General features: G+C 37.4%; 1 protein-coding gene across 4 annotated transcripts in view; it reads left to right on the forward strand.

The window, feature by feature from the left end:
- The window catches only part of PTPRZ1 (protein tyrosine phosphatase receptor type Z1), a 199,164-nt gene that overhangs the window by 132,523 nt on the left and 45,247 nt on the right, over positions 1-21,394 (forward strand). For 2 of the 4 annotated variants that reach the window (XM_004008014.5, XM_042248748.1), the window contains exons 10-12: positions 727-853; positions 10,335-10,381; positions 15,112-18,694. In XM_004008014.5, the coding sequence (XP_004008063.3) occupies positions 727-853; positions 10,335-10,381; positions 15,112-18,694 (3,757 nt within the window). The remainder of the gene's footprint in view (positions 1-726; positions 854-10,334; positions 10,382-15,111; positions 18,695-21,394) is intronic. The other 2 variants (XM_042248749.1, XM_042248750.1) reach the window with 1 other exon arrangement.

The raw sequence follows: 21,394 nt of genomic DNA on the forward strand, positions 1-21,394 counted from the left end.
CCCAGTGCAGGTCCAAGACACTGAACTCTGAATACAGACAGCAGGAGTCCCTTAAGCCCTAGGAACCTGCATCTAAACAAAAACTGGTGTGGAATATCATATAAACAAAATGAGGAGATTTGTAACAACTTTTTAATTTAGATGTCTAGAACAAACACTGTGAATTGAGAAATTTGTAAGTGGAATTTATGAGATATACTATTTTTCATTTCAGCCTGGTGGGCTGCCGTCTATGGGGTCGCACAGAGTCGGACATGACTGAAGCGACTTAGTAGTAGTAGTAGTAGTAGTAATGATGTGAAGAAGGTAATAATTCTATTATTGTCTGGTTTACATATTGTTAAGAAAAAGAAAGAAATTAGTTTTTCACATTTTGCTTCTTATAAATGCTACATGCTTGTCTAAAGTAGTAATCTACACTTTTGGCTACTCATTTATGAATTTCATGAGTTTGAGTTAAAAAATGAAATTTTCAGAAACTAAATCTGATTTTTACAGAGCAAAAAAATAAATAAATAAATGAAAGCATAGTTTACCAGTATCTTCCTAACTCACAAATATCACAAGCTCAGCCTGATAACATTGTGTAAAATTTTTTCTTAGGTTAATAAAATATAAAATTTTTTATTGACAAATGAGAAAATGTTTTCTAAGAAGAGCTGTCTAGTATGTTAACACTCCTCTGAGAATGACAAATTTGTATAGTTATTGCCATCTTTCTTTTAGGGTGCTATTCTTAATAATTTACTACCCAATATGAGTTATGTTCTTCAAATAGTAGCCATATGCGCTAATGGCTTATATGGAAAATACAGTGACCAGCTGATTGTGGACATGCCTTCCGATGACCCTGGTAAGTGTCCCTCTGATACACCTTATTAAATAAAGGAGGCTAGTTTAATTTCTGAATGCATTGGTGCTTTCTGACTTCATGTTCTTTGTCCAAAAGGCAAAGTGATTTCTTTTTTAGTCTGAATTATCAGGTAATTTTGTAAAGCACAGAGCTCCTTTTTCATTTTCATTCAGCAGATATGGTATAGCATAATAAGTGAATTTATTCTTAATACTGAAGTTTTCTGTTTGTGAAATAAGAACTGCCAAACCTATTGTAGTGTCTATAGTGGTCGTCAAATGAAAATAGCTAAGAAAATATAAAGACTTTGATTTTGAATAATGAAAAGTTTGTTTCATTTGTGTTTATTTCCTCCCCCTTTCAGCCCCCAAAGTATTTAGTAAGTATGTATATGATTCAAGGATCATGTGAGGTACTTTGAAATACCTATACAAAGCATCTCAGAAGTTTATCTTAGATATTTTCATCTATCTTTTATAAATTGTGGTGAGGGGGATCTTTCTTCTTAGGTTTGCCAGTTTTATTCTGTAAAAACAAGCAAAAAAGTTGTTTCTAATTGTATTTTATTTGCATGCATCTTCTCTAAGTGTTACAGGAAAATCTTTGATCTCAAACCATATGCAATAATTGAAGAAAGTGCTGCCTATCATAATTGGACAATTTACAAGTGTACATAACTAAAGTCTTTCTTTTGTTAGTATAAGCAATTTTAAAGTAATAAATGGAATTCTATAGTACATATACATGTATATGCATATATACATACATACATATCATGCATATGCATGCTCATAAATGTATACAAACACACACACATACATTAATGTAAATAATCTTTGGTCATCCCTTTTATGAGGCTACTCTCTGAAATTTTCACAGGTTTTTAATAGCAGTGGTTACAAGTAATATTAAGTGGAGCATGTTTTATGTTTATGTATAAAAGGAAAACTGATGTTTGTTGATTTTCCTTTGTGGTCTGTGTGCCATAGCAGGGTTTTAATCTATTATAAGCTTGTTCGTAACATCATAGTTCTTAACTAGTTGAGTATTTAAGTTAAAGAATTTAACAGAACATTAGATGTTCAATTCTGGATCCTTCCAAGCCACAGGCCATAAAACTTGCCAAAGTATTTCCCAACTTAGAACATTTACAGCTAATGAAAATTACTGCTCTCATGATGGGCTTCCCTGGTGGTTCAGATGGTAAAAATCCGCCTGCAATGCAGAAGACCTGGGTTCAATCCCTGGGTTAGGAAGATCCCCTGGAGGAGGGCATGGTAACCCACTCTAGCATTCTTGCCTGGAGAGTCCCGGTGGACAGAACAGCCTGGTGGACTACCGTCCATGGGGTTGCAAAGAGTCAGACATGACTGAGCAACTAAGCACTCTTATAATGGCAGTATCATTATTTAAAAATAATATTTTATGAGCTGCCTCATGTCCTAGGTATAACCATCTTTCCTACTCTTCTTATTTACCATTATTTTGCAAAATCAGATTATTTTTAAATGGAATGTGAGCTCTGTTATTGAAAGGTGAGTATCAAATTAACTGACCATGGTTTCAGCTATACCATATGATGCTTTTCCATTGAATGTCATCCCTCACTGAAGTCCCACATATTGATCCATTCCAAAAATGATATCTTTAGCAGTGTACCATTGACTATGTTGGCCAATATCACATGTGAATTAACTACATATGGTATATAAAAATCCCTTCTAGTCCTATTGTGTATTTTAGGTGATGAATTATATTAAAACCATTCATTTAATTTTACTGTCTTGGTTTAATTATACCACTCTAATTTCTGAACATAGTACAATTTTCCAGTCAAAAAAATAATTTTAGCTATTTATGTTTTGCATTTTCTAACTCTCCCTTAAGAAAGGAATGGCAACCCACTCCAGTATTCTTGCCTGAAGAATTCCATGGAGAGAAGAGCCTGGTGGGCTATAGTCCATGGGGTTGCAAAGAGTCTGACATGACTGAACAACTAACACTTCTAACTCTAGCCACTACACTAAAAGTTTAGACTTTTCGAATTTTTTCTTCCTTATTTTTAAGAAAGAAGCTTATTGCATATGGAAAAACAGATCAAATGTCTATTATCTATAGATATAATTTCTGAGTGATCCTTTTAGAATGAATCTATATTGACACAAAATACAAAGTTCTGGTATCATTTGTAGCACTTTCACATTTGTACAAAATCAAAAGTATTATAACTTAATTTCTATTTATTCAAAGGATTGGAACACCATTGAACTAATGAGATGCTAGCTTGGACACATCACTTAATCTCCATGGATGTCTTAGTGCCTTAGAACATTTTGTATATTAATATGTTTTAGTAAAAGGTGGTATTTGATTTGATATTCTGGTATGATATTACTCTTAAAAATCAAGGGTTAAAATTAAGTTTATCCCTTAATTATTCCAGAAAGTTCTTGTTGAAGACCAATTTATGCAAAGTTTCAGCTCTTCCTATTTTTATAAGGAAAATATTGGTTCTCTCCAGAACTCATTCTTTCTGATCAGGAAGACTACAATGGCATTTCAGTCCATATATTTTTAGTCCATTATTGAAATTATGTTATCTTAAATATTGTTTCTGTAGTAAATACATAGCAGTAAAAGTCTTGACAGCAGTACTGTCTTGTGGTTCAGTGTGATGGTTCCTTCAAGATTTCTAAATTTTACGATTTATGTGGCTAATATAGATGTAAGTGTCTCTTGAGTTTGCTGTGTATTTCATGGGTTTTACTAGTACCATTTCATCCTATTAATCATGTTGTTTCATTACCTAATGTTGTAATGTTCCTTATTGACTTATTCTATTATTATTTTGGATAAGCTGTTTTCTAAAGACTGTACTATTTGTTGCTTCTGTTAAAAAGGAATGACAGAGGTGATGTATAATTGCCCTCATCCTTTCAGTCACAGATTTTAAATATTCTAATCAATATCTGTGAAGTAAAACTCAATCTTCCAAATTGTGCATTTAAATTTCGATAATTTGATTAATTTATTGCTTGTGCATTTTAATTACATTTGTTGTGTACAGCAGCATCACCATAGATATTATAAATTGCTATTTTAAAATTAATGCATAAACTCATGTTCAGAAAAGAATTTAAACCTTTTCAAGGTTAAACTAAAGTGGATATTCTTTTAAAATTTTTTTTCATTTGGTTGTAGTTATAATTATGCTTATTTCTATAATATACATCTAATTATTATATAGTTGTCAATTCAGGTCAGTCGCTCAGTCGTGTCCAACTCTGCAACCCCATGAATCGCAGCACACCAGGCCTCCCTGTCCATCACCAACTGCCAGAGTTTACCCAAACTCATCTCCATCGGTGATGCCATCCAGCCATCTCATCCTCTGTCGTCCCCTTCTCCTCCTGCCCCCAATCCCTCCCAGCATCAGGGTCTTTTCCAATGAGTCAACTCTTCGCATGAGGTGGCCAAAGTACTGGAGTTTCAGCTTCAGCATCAGTCCTTCCAAAGAACCCCCAGGACTGATCTCCTTTAGGATGGACTGGTTGGATCTCCTTGCAGTCCAAGGGACTCCCAAAAGTCTTCTCCAACACCACAGTTCAAAAGCATCAATTCCTCGGCACTCAGCTTTCTTCACAGTCCAACTCTCACATCCATACATGACCACTGGAAAAACCATAGCCTTAACTAGACGGACCTTTGTTAGCAAAGTAATGTCTCTGCTTTTGAATATGCTATCTAGGTTGGTCATAACTTTCCTTCCAAGGAGTAAGCGTCTTTTAATTTCATGGCTGCAGTCACCATCTGCAGTGATTTTGGAGCCCCCCAGAATAAAATCTGACAGTTTCCACTGTTTCCCCATCTATTTGCCATGAAGTGATGGGACCAGATGCCATTATCTTAGTTTTCTGAGTGTTGTGCTTTAAGCCAACTTTTTCACTCTCTTCTTTCACTTTCAACAAGAGGCTTTTTAGCTCCTCTTCACTTTCTGCCATAAGGGTGGTGTCATCTGCATATCTCAGGTGATTGATATTTCTCCCGGCAATCTTGATTCCAGCTTGTGCTTCTTCCAGCCCAGCATTTCTCATGATGTACTCTGCATAGAAGTTAAATAAGCAGGGCGACAATACACAGCTTGACATACTCCTTTTCCTATTTGAAACCAGTCTGTTGTTCCATGTCCAGTTCTAACTGTTGCTTCCTGACCTGCTATAGGTTTCTCAAGAGGCAGATCAGGTGGTCTGATATTCCCATCTCTTTCAGAATTTTCAACAGTTTACTGTGATCCACAGTTAAAGGCTTTGGCATAGTCAATAAAGCAGAAATAGATGTTTTTCTGGAACTCTCTTGCTTTTTCCATGATCCAGCAGATGTTGGCAGTTTGATCTCTGGTTCCTTTGCCTTTTCTAAAACCAGCTTGAACAATCTGGAATTTCACGGTTCACATACTGCTGAAGCCTGGCTTGGAGAATTTTGAGTATTACTTTACTAGTGTGTGAAATGAGTGCAATTGTGTGGTAGTTTGAACATTTTGGGGCATTGCCTTTCTTTGGGATTGGAATGTAAACTGACCTTTTCCAGTCCTGTGGCCACTGCTGAATTTTCCAAATTTGCTGGCATATTGAGTGCTGCACTTTCACAGCATCATCTTTTAGGATTTGAAATAGCTCAGCTGGAATTCCATCACCTCCACTAGCTTTGTTCGTAGTGGTGCTTTCTAAGGCCCACTTGACTTCACATTCCAGGATGTCTGACTCTAGGTAAGTGATCACACCATTGTGATTATCTGGGTCGTATTAAGACCCAGATAAAAAAGATCTTACGGTAAGATCTTTTTTGTACAGTTTTTCTGTGTATTCTTGCCACTTCTTAATATCTTCTACTTCTGTTAGGTCCATACCATTTCTGTCCTTTATCGATCCCATCTTTGCATAAAATCTTCCCTTGGTATCTCTAATTTTCTTGACGAGATCTCTAGTCTTTCCCATTCTGTTGTTTTCCTCTATTTCTTTGCATTGATCGCTAAAGAAGGCTTTCTTATCTTCTCCTTTCTATTCTTTGGAACTCTGCATTCAGATGCTTATATCTTTCCTTTTCTCTTTTGCTTTTCGCTTCTCTTCTTCTCACAGCTATTTGTAAGGCCTCCTCAGACAGCCGTTTTGCTTTTTTGCATTCCCTGGTAGCTCAGACGGTAAAGCATCTGCCTACAATGTGGGTTACCTGGGTTCAATCCCTGGGTCGGGAAGATCTCCTGGAGAAGGAAATAGTAACCCGCTCCAGTATTCTTGCCTGGAAAATCCCATGGACCGAGAAGCCTGGTAGGCTACAGGCCATGAGGTCACAAAGAGTCGGACGCAACTGAGCAACTTCACTTTCACTTTCACATAGTTATAGAAGACATTATTTGAGTACATGTCTTAGGGTCTTGATAATCATATGTATTAAATTTAAATACGTGGTGAATTAGATCAATGCATTTTCCTGTTTTGTGTCCTTTTTATTTGTATAACAACTGTCTTTGTTAAATCACTATACATTGTCCTTGTTCAGCCTGTACCATACTACACTACAGGTACTGTCATATAATGATATTTAAAAATCACCCTTTAAAAAGATTGCAGTTTACAATGCTTTTGCCTTTTCGCACTGTGAAACTTGGCCTAAAACCTTTGAACAATTAAATAAGCCTTGCTTGCCTACCTACATCAGTGTTGCTTTTTTGTTTTGTGGAATGTTGAGTAACACGTGTGAGTAACATGCTCTTTTAGAAAATCTAACAAAACCAGAATGACCCATAGGTTTTATTCTGTTATCCCATAAATGTGAATTTTAAGTGTTCAGTCAAAAAAATATATTGACAATCTTCACTACTGGACTGTTTTTGCAACCTTCTTGGAGTCTGTTTTGATGAAGTGAGAAGATTCTGTAAACCCCAGTAGTTCCTGAGTCAGACTGGTGACCACTAAAACATTAGTTATTATTTGCAAGGAAGCAGCAGGCCAAAGGACTTCCCAGGTGGCTCAGTGGTAAAGAATCCACCTGCAATGGCAGGAGACAAGGATTCAGTCTCTGTATCAGGAAGATCCTTTGGAGAAGGAAATGGAAACCCACTCTAGTATCTTGCCTGGAGAATTCCATGGATAGAGGAGCCTGGTGGGCTATAGTCCATGAGGTCGCAAATAGTCAGATACGACTTAGCAACTTAACAATAACAACAACAGCAGGCCAGTGGGGACCCATCCTGAGACCTTCATCAGTCAGCAGTTAGACCTTGAGTGCTATGAACTCTCAGACCCAGGAGTATGGCTCAGATTCTCCAGGGAGTTAGAAGCAATCTTTTAAAATTATTTTACTTCAAAATTGTTCTGAGGAGTCTCAGCAGAAGACTTCTGGGTTGTTTTGGGCAGGGCTCTTAAAGTATTCTGGACAACGCCAGTATTTCAGTCAATTCAAATGATCTGAGTCTAGTAGGAATTCATAAGGAAGATCCTTCAAAGTGGGTTTTTACATACCAACATGAAGGCATCCAAACCTAATTCACCCATGTGTGTGCTATGAAATAAAAAGAAATCAAAGGGCTTCTTGGACCTGTAGATTCTGCTCCTAGGGCCTGAGGGGGCCTAAAGGTAACTTTTTACTTCTTATTGCAGTAAACAGCAAAGCCAGTTATAGTAGAACTCACTGATCCCAGTACTCATAGACAGTATGATTAAGTAGAATTATGTATTTTAGCTTAGTAGGAATTATAATCTATATTGTTAAGTTATGCTCTGATTAAAGGATAACAATTAATCAAATGTAGTACACACAGAGTACTGAAAGAAAAAATTTGTCCTTAATGTGATAATTATATACATTCCACCCCAACCCTGACAATTAATAAGAGAATCAGCTTTGGTCATTACAATTGTGTTAAGTTAAATGAAGTTAAGCCATTTTTTAAAAATACCTCTGTAAGCATGTTGAAGAGAATGGACTCCATTGAGATGTCTTTCTGTAGCTTCTTAACAGAATAAAATCTAAAGTATAATATATATGTGTGTATATATATATATGTATATCTCAAAATAAGTATTTGACTATGATTTACCCTTATTAATAATAAAGTATTTTAAAAGTACATGAAAAGCTGTGACTCCATATAAAAATATTTTAATAAAATTATGTATTGTCCCATATGCTGAAATTGAAGATTTTTACATGCATGAACTTCTCTAATTGTAGTTTTTAGAAAATCATATTAAAGGTTCTTTTATTTCTCTCTCACAGTTAAGTTGAATCCCATTTTTGAATTCACATTATATTGGTTTCCTTGAAGGTTATAGAGACAAAGTTGTATCAGACTATTGAAATCATTTTAATTTTAAAAAGTAAAGACTAAATAACATGAAAAACAGGGTGAGTAAAGGGTTTCACAGTGACAAAAATAGAAAAAAGGAGAACACTGAAGATCCAAGTGAAAGTTGTCAGATTCTTTCATGGTTAGTTTTATCAAGAAAATAATAATAATTGAGAGTTAAAATTTAAGATATGCCTGTTTACAGTGACTATTTTCATTTTTATAGCACCAAAAATTGTACAGGGTAAGTAACTTAAAAATACTTAACTAGTCAGTATTAATTTTATCTAAAACCTCATGGGGGCTGGGCTTCTATATTTTACTTGAATTCTCTTCTAAATAAAATTCAAGCATATTACTGTATTTTATAGTTTTACATTTCTTAGTACCTAGAATTTTTTCATGAAAATAAACCCAATACAGTTTATATGATAAAGCAGGCCTGGATTTGATAAATACTTAATGTTAGTTCATTTATGCCTTTGAAAATTCTGTAGAACATGCATTTCTTTTGAAGATCTACAGAGGCATAAAAAAATAGAACATAAACAGCTTTAGGATAGTGAAAAGCATAAAGTTTGGAGAGGGGATAGATTCTCTAAAATAATAAGAATAAGAAGGGTATCTTTGTAATAATGCTCAAGCCCTAATAGTTACCCTGTCTTCTGTCTCCCTGATACAGCTTGGATGAAGAGTGAGGACAAGTGGTCCTCAAGCCCATTGGTAACTTGGCAGAGGGCCTAGATTCCCTGTTGGAGAGAGAGAACTATTAGTAGCTCCTCATCTTTTCTAACATTTACTGATGAGTCTTGTTTTAGGATTGAGCTATCCTTAGACTGGGCTTCCCTGGTAGTTCAGCTGGTGAAGAATCCGCCTGCAGTGCCGGAGACCCTGGTTCGATTCCTGTATCTGGAAGATCCTCTGGAGAAGGGATAGGCTACCCACTCCAGTATTCATGGGCTTCCCTGGTGGCTCAGATGATAAAGAATCCACCTACAATGTGGGAGACCTGGGTTTGATCCCTGGGTTGGGAAGATCCCCCTGGAGGAGGGCACGGCAACCCAGTCCAGTATTCTTGCCTGGAGAATCCCCATGGACAGGCTACAGTCCATGGGGTTGCAAAGAGTCAGACACAACTGAGCGACTAAGCATGGCACAGCAATATGAAATATGCTGATTGTGTCCACTTGGGAAAGTCAGACTTAAATGATCCTGGTCCTTACATTCCTTTCATAAGCAGTATTAGTTGAGTATCCCTAGGAAGAAGTCATGGGAATCACTCTGGTCTGTCCTTCCTGCTGCCAATCCAGGCTGGACCTGCTAGAAAACATTCTCGCTTTTACCTGGGGCAGCACCCTGTGTACAAATACATATGAGCCCAAATCTGAAGAGTAAAAAGCACTATTTGGGACTTCGCTGGTGGGGCAGTAGTTAAGAATTTTCCTGCCAATCCAGGGATCGTGGGTTTGATCTCTGGTCTGGGAAGATTCCACATGCTTCCGAGCAAAGTCCATGTGTAATAACTACCAAGTCCATGTTCTAGAGCCCATGCTCTGCAACAAGAGACGTCCATGCAGCGCAACTATAGAATAGCCTCTGCTCACCACAACTAGGGAAAGCCCCTCGCGCAGCAACTGAGGACCCTGCACAGCCAAAAATTAATTAATTAAAAAAAATAACTATTTGACCTTCAGTCAGAAGACCTTAAGGAATAAGTAGTTGAATAAGAATATCTGTCACTTATCTCCTGGCATTTTCCCAGTTATGCTTTTATCAGCAGTAAGTCTGCACCGATGAAAAGTTACCTGGGTTTCTTTGCACCCGGTAATATCAGTCTCACTGTCTTCTTTCCCCTTCTTAGTTTCAATCACAGTTGGGGTGAAAATAGGGAAAGGAATTGGTGTGGAGGATAGAGATCAAGGTTTTGAGTGCACTTTCCCATACGTTTACATAGTGCTGTGTTATGTACTGTTCAGTAGTCTTGAAAACTGAAATTTGAAATTTTCTTTGAGCAATTCTGTATTTTCCAAGCTAACAGTATTATTTTTTCCTTTTCTCTCTTTCCATACAAAAGTAGACCAATAAGGCCGAAATAGTTGAATAAAAATGTTAATAATTTTGTTTTTAATTTTGTAGAACTTGACCTCTTTCCCGAATTAATTGGAACTGAAGAAATAATCAAGGTATCATAGCTATTTTTTATTCAAGTGCTTAAACATGAAAAAGTCTATTTTGAATTATTGGTTAGGTTTCAGATGTTGCATTAATAAAAAGTTCGTGTTGCATGCATGATTCATTGTTTGTAAGATTAGTTGCTGAGCTTTGTAGATTAATGTATAATTAATAACATGAGTTTTATGAAGAAGTTGGAAGACACTTTAATTGGCATAGTTTTTAAAAAGAGATAGGAAAGGTTTGTTGATAATTAGAAAAATGATGAACTTTAAAAATAATGATAGCTATGAACTGTAGTTGCAAATTGGAACTTTTTCATTTTCTAAATGTTTCTAACAAACTAAAGTAATATTTAAGCAATTCATAATATTGCTACAGCTTATTTTTGAATAACTTAACCAGTGATAGATAGATTGATAATAAATATGAACCAGAATATAAAGTGTATATATTCTTTTGCCCATTTAATTTGATTATTTTTGTTTTGACTATGCATACTATAAAGTCTGTTGCCAGCACAAGGTCCTTTAAGGATATTTATAAATTTACAAATTTTAACATTGTCTTAATTTTTGAAATAGAGAGAAAATGACTGTTTATATCTTATATTTCATCCTAAGCCCAAATATGCTATTCATCAGAACTGAGATAATATGTAAAATCCAGGTTTTCTATTGTTAATGGTAGTAGGAATGTGTCCATTAGTACATACATGTGTATGAGCTGATAACTTGTGAAAACAAATATTCTTATCTAGCAGTAAATAGTGGTTAGGTTGTGTTTTCACATGAACCATTACCTCAGTGATTTTTTTATCTTATGGCCATTCTCTCTTACAAAGGACTATTTTAGAAAAATAAGCAGTCCACATTTCATCAAGAGCTCACAACAGAATTCAGCTAAGCATATCTGTGTGTGTGTGTGATGTGTGTCAAACACCCTTCCAATTGTAGACTGCAGACTTGTGTCCTCACATGGTGGAGAACAGCAGAAGCAGCAGCCCTTCATGACTCAATATAAAGGCACTAATCCCATTCATGAGGCTTCCACCTATGACCTCATTTAATACTAATGACTCCCAAAGGCCCCAATTCCTAAAACTGTCACTTTGAAAGGGTAGGGTTTCAGCACGTGAATTTAGAGGGGACACAAACAGTTCATAACACTATTCATGATCATCGATTCATGCAGGAATGAATGATAGAAGTTGGCAAACACCTGGATTGTACCAGTAATGATTTTAAGCCTGAATATTGGTTTCCCTGGTGGCTCAGTGGTAAAGAATATGCCTTCCAATGCAAGGGAAGCAGGTTCAATCCCTGGGTTGGGAAGGTGCCCTGGAGAGGGAAATGGCAACCCACTCCAGTATTCTTGCCTGGGCAATCCCATGGACAGAGGAGCCTGGCAGGTTACAGTCCACGGTGTCACAAGAGTCAGACATGACTGAGCAACTAGACAAAAACAACAACGTGGAAATGAATAGTTTGGGGAATATTCCTCAAGTTTTCTTCCAATAGGAATGCCTGACTTTGAAAGACAAAGTATCTCCAGCACAATCAAGGCTTTTCAATAAAAAATTTTAATAGGTATCATAAAGGATAACAGGTGTGATCCATATCAAAACCATAGAGAGGAAAGATTCACAATAACTTAATCTTGGGAAGCAGTGTCCATTAAAATATTTGTATTTTCATATATGTATAAAGTAATCATAGAATATGAATCTTATGTTCTTCTTGAAACGTTGACATGAGATAGCATGACCCCATAGAGATGTACAAGACTTAGTTGGGTGGATTAATGAAAGGTCCATCACCTTCATCAGATTCTAAGAATCTCACAGTGATGAAAGAGAAACTTGTGTTTCGTGTGTGTATAGTTTTTATTCCCCCAAAATGTAACAGAATAAAGCGTGACTGGCATTATGTTTTAAGAACAGTGTTATAGAAGTCTACATAGCTTATAGTAGGAGGATGATAAAGGAGGTTTGTGTGGGATAATAAGCAAAGAGGAAGAGAAGCAATGTTATGTGGAATTTGAAAGAAATTGTCAGATCAGGGACTTCTAGTCTCTGGTGGTCCAGTGGTTGAGACTCCACACTTCCAATGCAGGGGGCATGGATTCAATTCCTGGCCAAGGAACTAAGATCCCACATGCTACACAATGAAGCAAAAAGAAAAAAAAATAAAACACTTAGCAAAAAATAAAAGTTCTAAAGAAAAGAAATTGTCAGAGGATATAGAGAAGATAGATGACATGTGTTTTGGGAACTTTACTGTGAAGACTTGGAGAGAGGTAAAATGAATACTAGTCATTGAATTAGAGATTTTCCATTATGCTCCTTTTAAATAGGAGAGATCTGGGTTTGAGCTGGTAAGAATGATCCATTAAGAAAGCAAAATTGAAAGTACAAAGTGGAGGGAAATAGTTGTGTTCAATTCCTGAGAGGATGATAGAGAATGGATTAGAACACAAATGCAGAAATTAGAGAGGAAGTAGAACAACAACTCTGTTACAACAGGATGAGAAGAGCGGAGATGGATTTGGTTGGTCCTGGTGGGTTTTGATGTTTTAATGCTAGGAAGAGTTGAGTTTTTGTCTGGTGGCTTCTACTGCCTCTATAATCAGGAAAACCATCTGCTGAGAATGAGAAGAGAAGGAAATGGAGGTTTGAATAGAGCAGAGTGAAGTTTAAAAGTCTTGGTAGAGGGTAAGAGTGTGTCGTGATACCAGAAACTGGCAAGTATCCAGATTTACAAAAGTGAGAAAGAATTCAGAAACTACATATTGCTAAGGTTAACACTGATCCTCACCAAAACTGTATCAGATTATAAAGCAAATGTTTGTAAGCACGTCTAAGGAAAGAAGAGTGTTTTCCACCAAGAGTGAGTCGAGGCAAACTGTTCTTATTTCCTTGTGCATGAAGATCTGGGGCTTGAAGATGAGAGGAATATTTATTCAGAAAATTATGTGGTAAAATCTCCTAGTTGTCCTTGTGAACATGGCATCAATCAGAATGCAAAATTTTATCAAGAAATACCACTAGGGAGGAAATGGATCTGGGGAATCTAAGAGAATATCCATTTTAGCATTAATACAATCCAGAGCATTAACGCTGACTCACTTCTCAGGGTTGTCTCATATGCCTTAAGATTAAAAAAACAAAAACAAAAAAAAAAAAACAAAAAAAAACTTTAAACCAACTGAATAATTAAGCTCTAGATAACAATGCAGTCATTAAGCTTGAAATCTTGTGTTTCATACGTGTAGCTTTCCGTGTGTCTGAGACAAAAGCTCATGAGCACACATGGCTTAAGATTCAGATTCTTTCTACTGATATTGGTCAGGTTCTCACAGACCAATTTGTACTTGGTCATTTTTTTCTTTTTTTCAAGGAGCGTGACCTTAAAAGATCTAATAGATGACAGTGCTACCAAACTGACAGATTCATGTCCCATGTGAACAAAAAATATCATATCTTAATATGTTTGGCAATTCAATGTTTTAAACATATGATTAGACATATTATAATATATACAGTTTTTATAAAAAGAAACCATGGGTTTTGGTTAACCTCTAGCCAGATCACTCCTGGGCCATCATAGTAACTAAGTGCTCATGAGAGACTGGGTCACCTGAATGGTATTTCTAAAGGAAACACAAAATTAAATGACTAGAACTAGGACCATATTTTGACCAGTTGTTAAAAATATCTGCCTAGGTTTAAGATGAACTCCTAGGGAAAAGTATTTAAAACAAAAACGAACAAAACCAAAAACCTCTTCCAGTCTTAAACTTTCCTGTTAGAATAGCTTTAAAATTGTGATGTATTCTGAATACATACAAATAGTCTGAATATACAACTACTTTGATTTTGAAATAAGATGTTTTATTGCCATTTTACATTACAAGAAGCTAATTATTATTTAGCTTGTTGCCAGATGAACTGAACAGAGAAATATAAACACAAGAAAATAAATACCATGTTAAATAACACTCTCAGTAAGTAAATACCACTACATTGTGTCATCTTTTCAGAGCTGTGATATCTATTAATTACTTCCATAAAGTAAATAAAAAGCAGCCATAAATAAGATATTTTCATTGAGTTTAATTACTGTCCTTCATGGCACCCCACTCCAGTACTCTTGCCTGGAAAGTCCCATGGATGGAGGAGCCTGGTGGGCTGCAGTTCATGGGGTCGTGAAGAGTCGGACAGGACTGAGTGACTTCACTTTCACTTTTCACTTTCATGCATTGGAGAAGGAAATGGCAACCCACTCCGGTGTTCTTGCCTGGAGAATCCCAGGAATGGGGGAGCCTGGTGGGCTGCCGTCTGTGGGGTCACACAGAATCCGGCAGGACTGAAGCAACTTAGCAAGGGTAGATAATACTGGTTACAAGATAGAGGCGTGTCTTCTGGGGCGGGGGGTTGCTTTATGAGAAGTTTCCAAAATCCCACAAGTGAAGAATCACAGTATAATGCAGTTTAAGATACTATTAAGAGTTCATGGAAAAGGAAATGGCAACCCACTCCAATATTCTTGCCTGGAAAAGTCCATGGACCGAGGAGCCTAGAGGGCTGCAGTCCATGGGGTTACATGACTGAGCACGCATGCATGAGAAGGGTGGAAGGAGATGGGTTGGTAGCAATAAACTGGTAGAACTAAAAAAAAAAAAAAAATTCATTTTTCTCTAATTTCCTTATATCCCATTAAATCTTACTTGCTTTTCAAAGGAAGAAGAAGAGGGAAAGGACATGGAAGGAGACACTGTTGTGAATCCTGGTAGAGACGGTGCCACAAACCAGATTAGGAGAAAGGAACCCCAGATTCCTACCACAACAAATTACAACCGAGTGGGGACCAAATACAACGAGGCTAAGACTAACCGTTCCCCAGCAAGAGGAAGCGAGTTCACTGGAAAGAGTGATATTCCCAACACACCTTTAGATTCCACTTCCCAGCCAGTCCCTGAATTAGACCCAGAAAAAGACGTTCCTTCGACTTCACAGACTGTGACCCAGCCTCCCCCTCTCACTCTGGCAGGCACTTCAGCCTCTTCAAGTGACGGCTCTAAAACCATTCTCCGATTTCCACAGATGAACTTGTCCGGGACGGTGGAATATTCAGATACAGTTTCTACGACGGAGTCGCAAGAGGTATCTACTGATATCAGTGAGGAAGAGAGTCTATTGACCAGTTTCAAGCTCGATCCCGGAGCCGATGATTCTTCCGGCTCCAGTCCCGCAACTTCCGCTGTGCCGTTGGTCTCCGAGAACACACCCCATGGCGATGTATTTCCTTCAGAAAACCCAGAGGTCGTCACATACGATGTCTTTATCCCAGAATCTGCGAGAAATGCTTCAGAAGATTCAGCCTCCTCAGGTTCGGAAGAATCTCTCAAGGATCCTTCCGTTGATGGAAATGTGTGGTTTCCTAGTACGACAGACGTGACGACACTGCCCGAGGTCGGGTCAGGTAGAGAGCGCCTTCTCCAGACTAATTACACCGACGTGGATAGTGACGAATCTGAGAAGACAACAGAATCCTCTCCTCCAGGCCCACTGCTGTCACAGGGTCCCTCGGTCTCAGATGTGCGAATGCCGCAGTATTCTACCTTTGCGTACTTCCCCACTGAGGTGACACCTCACGCTTTTACTCCGTCCTCCGGACAACACCATTCGGTCCCCACCATCAACGTGGTACACGCGCAGACAACTCAACCAGTGTACAATGGTGAGGCACCTCTCCAACCTTCCTACAGTAGTGAAGTCTTTCCTCTAGTCACCCCCTTGTTGCTTGACAACCAGACCCTCAACACTACCCCTGCTGCTTCAAGTAGTGATTGGGCCTTGCATGCTACACCTGTATTTCCCAGTGTCGGTGTGTCATTCGAATCCATCCTGTCTTCCTATGATGGCGCGCCTTTGCTCCCATTTTCCTCCGCTTCCTCCAGTAGTGAATTGCTTCACCGTGTGTATACGATCTCTCAGATCTTTCCGCAAGTTACTGCAGCTCTTGAGAGCGATCAGGGGTCCCTGCATGTTTCTCTGCCAGTGGCTGGGGGTGATTTGCTATTAGAGCCCAGCCTTGCTCCGTATTCTGATGCCATGCCGCATCAGATCACTACGCGTGCTGCTTCGGAGACCTTGGAGTTTGGTGCTAGCAAGCCTGCTGTTCTTTATCAAACGCTTGTGTTTTCTCCAGCTGAAGCATCCAGCAGTGATGTCCTGATGCATGCACGTTCTTCAGGGCCTGAACCTTCTTATGCCTTAACTAATGAGGAGGGCTCCCAACACCTCTTCAGGGTTTCTGACAGTTCTGCGGTACCTGGGCGTGATTCTGTTCAGGGTTCCTTATCTAGCAGCCCTAGTCACCACCTACCGATGCCCGAGTCTCCCTTAGTAACCCCAAGCGCATCATTGCTGCAGCCCAATCAGGGCCTCTCTGGTGACGGGGAGTGGTCTGGAGCCTCCTCTGATAGTGAATTTTTTGTGCCTGACACAGACGGTCTGACAGCCCTTAACATGTCTTCACCCATTTCTGTAGCTGAATTTACATATCCAACCTCTATGTCTGGTGATGATAACAAGCTACTTTCTAAAAGTGACAGAATATACGGAGAGGAGACAGAACGGCACATTTCTTCTTTCAGTGACTTGGTTTACCCCTCTGAAAGCACAGTCATGCCTGACCTGTATAATCGTGTAAATACACTGAATGCCTCTTTACAAGAATCCTCTGCCTCCACTTCTAGCCCAGAGGGCGTCCTCCCAGAGCTTCCTGCTTTTACTGCCACTAAGGTTTACGATCACGAGATTAGTCAAATTCCAGAAAATAACTTTCTTGTTCAGTCTTCACACGCTGTATCTCAAGCATTTGGTGACACTTCGCTTAAACCTGCGCTTAGTGCACATTCAGAGCCAGCATCCTCTGACCCTACTTCTAGTGAAATGTTATCTCCTTCAACTCAGCTCTTAGTTTATGAGCCCTCAGCTTCCTTTAATACTGAAGTATTGCTGCAACCTTCCTTTCAGGTTTCTGGTGTTGACTTGTTGCTTAAAACTGCTCTGCCAGCTGTGCCTAGTGACCCAATAGTGGTTGAAACCCCCAAGGTTGATCACATTAGTTCTACAGTACCACATCTCATGGCATCAAATGCCGCTTCAAGGGAAAATACGCTGCACTCTCCATCTGTACCAATCTCTGATGTATCACCTACCCCTAATACGCATGCTGCTTCACTTCAAGTTTTAACCATTTCTTATGCAAGTGAGAAATATTCTGAACCACTTTTGCATAAAAGCGAAAGTTACCACCAAACGGTACCTTCGCTGTACAGTAATGATGAGTTGTTCCAAACTGCCAATTTGGAGCTTAACCAAGCCTTTCCTCCAGAAGGAAGGCATGCATATGCTACTCCTGTTTTATCAGTTGCACCACCAGATACGCTTATAAATAAGCTTATTTATTCTGATGAAGTCTTCACCTCCACCAAGGGCCCTGTCACTGATGAGGTATTGGCTGGTATTCCTACAGTTGTTTCTGATCCAGTTGTAACTGCTGATCCTTCTGTCCCTTTAGGAAATGTGTATGTTTCCATTTCAGCCATTTCTCCCAACAAGGATGGTTCTGTAACCACAACCAACTTGCTGTTTCCTTCCAGAACAACTTCTGAGCCAATTCAAAGTGCCCGATCTGATGCCAGTTTGGTGGGTGGTGGTGATGATGGTGATATTGATGATTATGGTGATGATGATTATGATGACAGAGATAAAGATGGCTTATCCATCAACAGGTGTATGTCATGCTTCTCCTATAGAGAATCACAGGAAAAGGTGATGAATGACTCAGACACGCAGCAGAACAGTTCTGTGGATCAGAATAACGCAATCTCATATGCACTATCTCAGAATTCTGAAGAAGGAAATAAAATCACAGGTGTCATATCAGACGATCAGACTGATATGGAAAGAAGTCCTGATAAATCACCACCAACAAATGTGCCACCCCAGAAGCGCAATGATGGAAAACAGGAAAATAATGTTCAGACTCACAATGCCCTGCTTCCTTTCAGTCCTGAATCTAAAGCTTGGGCAGTTCTTACAAGTGATGAAGAGAGTGGATCAGGGCAAGGTGCCTCAGATAGCCTTAATGATAATGAGACTTCCACAGATTTCAGTTTTCCTGATATTAATGAAAAAGATGGTGATGGGGTACTGGAAACAGGTGACTCAGAAATAACTCCTGGATCCCCACAGTCCTCAACACCGACTATTACTAGCAGGCATTCAGAAGTGTTCAACATTTCAGAGGCAGGTTAGTTATGGATCCAAGGGATAGATTGAGGTGTGATGGCTTTCTGCCTCAAAATAAAAAGAAAGAAAAATCTTGGAAAGAGGTATTTGGTAAAATGGCCATCATTTTTAAAAGTCAGGATATTTATAAATCAATTTACAGGTTTTAAAATTTGATTTTTTTCATTATTTCAAAGAAATACTGAATGTGTTTTCATCCTTAGATTAACTCTCTCCAAAACAGATAAGATGATTTCAATTTTTTCATATTCCACAAGATGCCTGTTACATGTAAGAGCAATTATGTGTACATGATACATTTTTAGTGCACTGCTTTTTAAATAATAGATTGGAGTGTATTTGGGGTGATTTTAGTATTAATATTTATGCATATTCTAAATTACATTGCCAACTAAATACATCGAATTACAAACTCTGATATAATATGACATATGTGTCTCTCTCTGACCAACCCAGTGGAAAGGAAGTAGATATTTTGGACATCCACATCAGATTGGGGGCTTTAGAAAAAAGTTCTATTGCTAAGTTTTGAAAGTTTAATAAGATTTTTTTTTAAGATTTAATTTTTTAAGAATATCTCTTTGATTACCTTAGCATTGCCTAAAGAGGGCAGTGTGAACTAACAAAATGCCTTCTACTTTCTACTTGTTACATACCTTTCTAAGAAGTTAGATAATGGCCATTAATATGCATAATATGTATAGGTATTGTATGACAAGGTGTACAACACAAGAATATTTTCTGTACAAATGCATTTCATTTGTTAATGTATTTTATGCAAACTAATTTATAGCCAGATGTTTCTTTCAGCAGATTGCTTGCAGCATATATAATACAGATGTTTGCTTTAGATGCCGGGCGGTGGAGGGTGGGGGGAAGTGCGGAAAGGGGAAATTCAATGCCATTAAGAATATGAAGGGGAGCCTGGTGGGCTGCCATCTATGGGGTCACACAGAGTCGGACATGACTGAAGTGACTTAGCAGCAGCAGCACCAAGAGTATGAAATACTAGATAATTTCATTGCCTTGATCTTAAGTTTTATAATTTGCTTTTACTACATTTTAAGGCATTTTTTAAAAAATGAACAACGAACGATATTTAAATCTCAACAGTGAGTCAAAAAATAAAGTAACATCTTGCACTCTTATTATTGTGTAGAAGTAGGTATTTAAAATCCAGAACATAGATACCAATCTTATTAGGATAGTTTTCCTCTTTGTTATTTCCTTTCCTTGAATGAGTTATATATTTTTCCTTCAGTGCAGCAGCAATTAAAAGCATGTACATTTTGATAGAGAAGTTTTTCTACATTCTGATTTGATACCTACTCAACATTGCATTCCAGTTTTCAACACTTAAACTCTGTTATGTGAAAATAAGTTATGAATTCATGGGTCACCATATTCATTAGTATCATCTTATATATGAATTGTTACCTGGCTTCAATTATAGTTTTCTTGGTTTTTTCATTTTTATTAGATTGATTTAAAAAGAAAACATCAGGAATGCATCCATTTTTCTATCTTATTTTATAGTGACATCATCTATATGTTATTGCTAGATTATTCTGTTATGGAAAGACTGTATACTGTAAAATGTCAAACCTGAAATTACTGACTAAAATTACTGCATTTTCTCTTCAATGCACTAATTAGATTTATTTAATTTGAGGATGTTTTCCTACTGATGAGAAAACAATATGAATATAACATCTAACAGCATCAAGTAATGTAATTGATGAATAAATAAGATCATATAGGAGAAAATTCTTGCCTGTTTTTCAAACATATCTAAAAAATCATCTGTAGTTTGTCTTATCCAATAATTGAAAATGCCTCTATATCAAATGCATATAGACTAATTCTGAAACTTAACCAATTTATAACCTGTTTTTTAGAATGTAGAATAACTTACAAGACATGCTCCTCAAAATAATATAGATAAGACAGATATTAGTACCTACAACTTATGAATGCATAGACTGAGTCCTAAAGATACTAGATTGCTTGATCTAAATCACACAGGAAGTTAATAAAAAAAACTCAGACTTGAAACTTGTGTCATTGGTGTCTGTCTCTTAGAGACTGCATTGTCATGATTGAGAACAATAGAATATATATATATAAATATAAATAATGCTTAATTTGTAAACCAATATTATCATTTCTTTATTTCCTAAGCATTAGCACGTTCTTGTCTTATCATTTAGGTAACTCATATATACTACGGAACCATACCCAAACATATTTTAGTGTCAACTAATGAATATAAAAAGCAGTATAACTAGTTTGCTCTTCATTATAGTATACGAAGCAGCCAGTTGATTGTTTTTACTTTCATGTGGTAGCTCATATAAAATATTTAGGTTTCATTATATGTAATTATCTTGGCTTTATCATTCTAATTCCCTAATTGAAAGGTTTGTTTTAAAATCAGACATCCCAGAGAACTTATGAGTAAAGTCTACATACAAGACTCTGTGTGTGTGCATGTGTGTGTATAATGGATGTATATAGTATGCATGGCATATATATATATTGCAATTTGCTACATATTTCATGTTATATATCTGACATATGTATTACATATTTGATCGACATATATATATGTATGTACATACATCTATATAAATGAGATGTGTACACATCTAAATACATATATATATACATACAGCTATGTGCCTACTACAATGAATATTTG

This window comes from Ovis aries, chromosome 4 (genome assembly GCF_016772045.2).
Source record: "Ovis aries strain OAR_USU_Benz2616 breed Rambouillet chromosome 4, ARS-UI_Ramb_v3.0, whole genome shotgun sequence".
Classification (NCBI taxonomy): domain Eukaryota; kingdom Metazoa; phylum Chordata; class Mammalia; order Artiodactyla; family Bovidae; genus Ovis; species Ovis aries.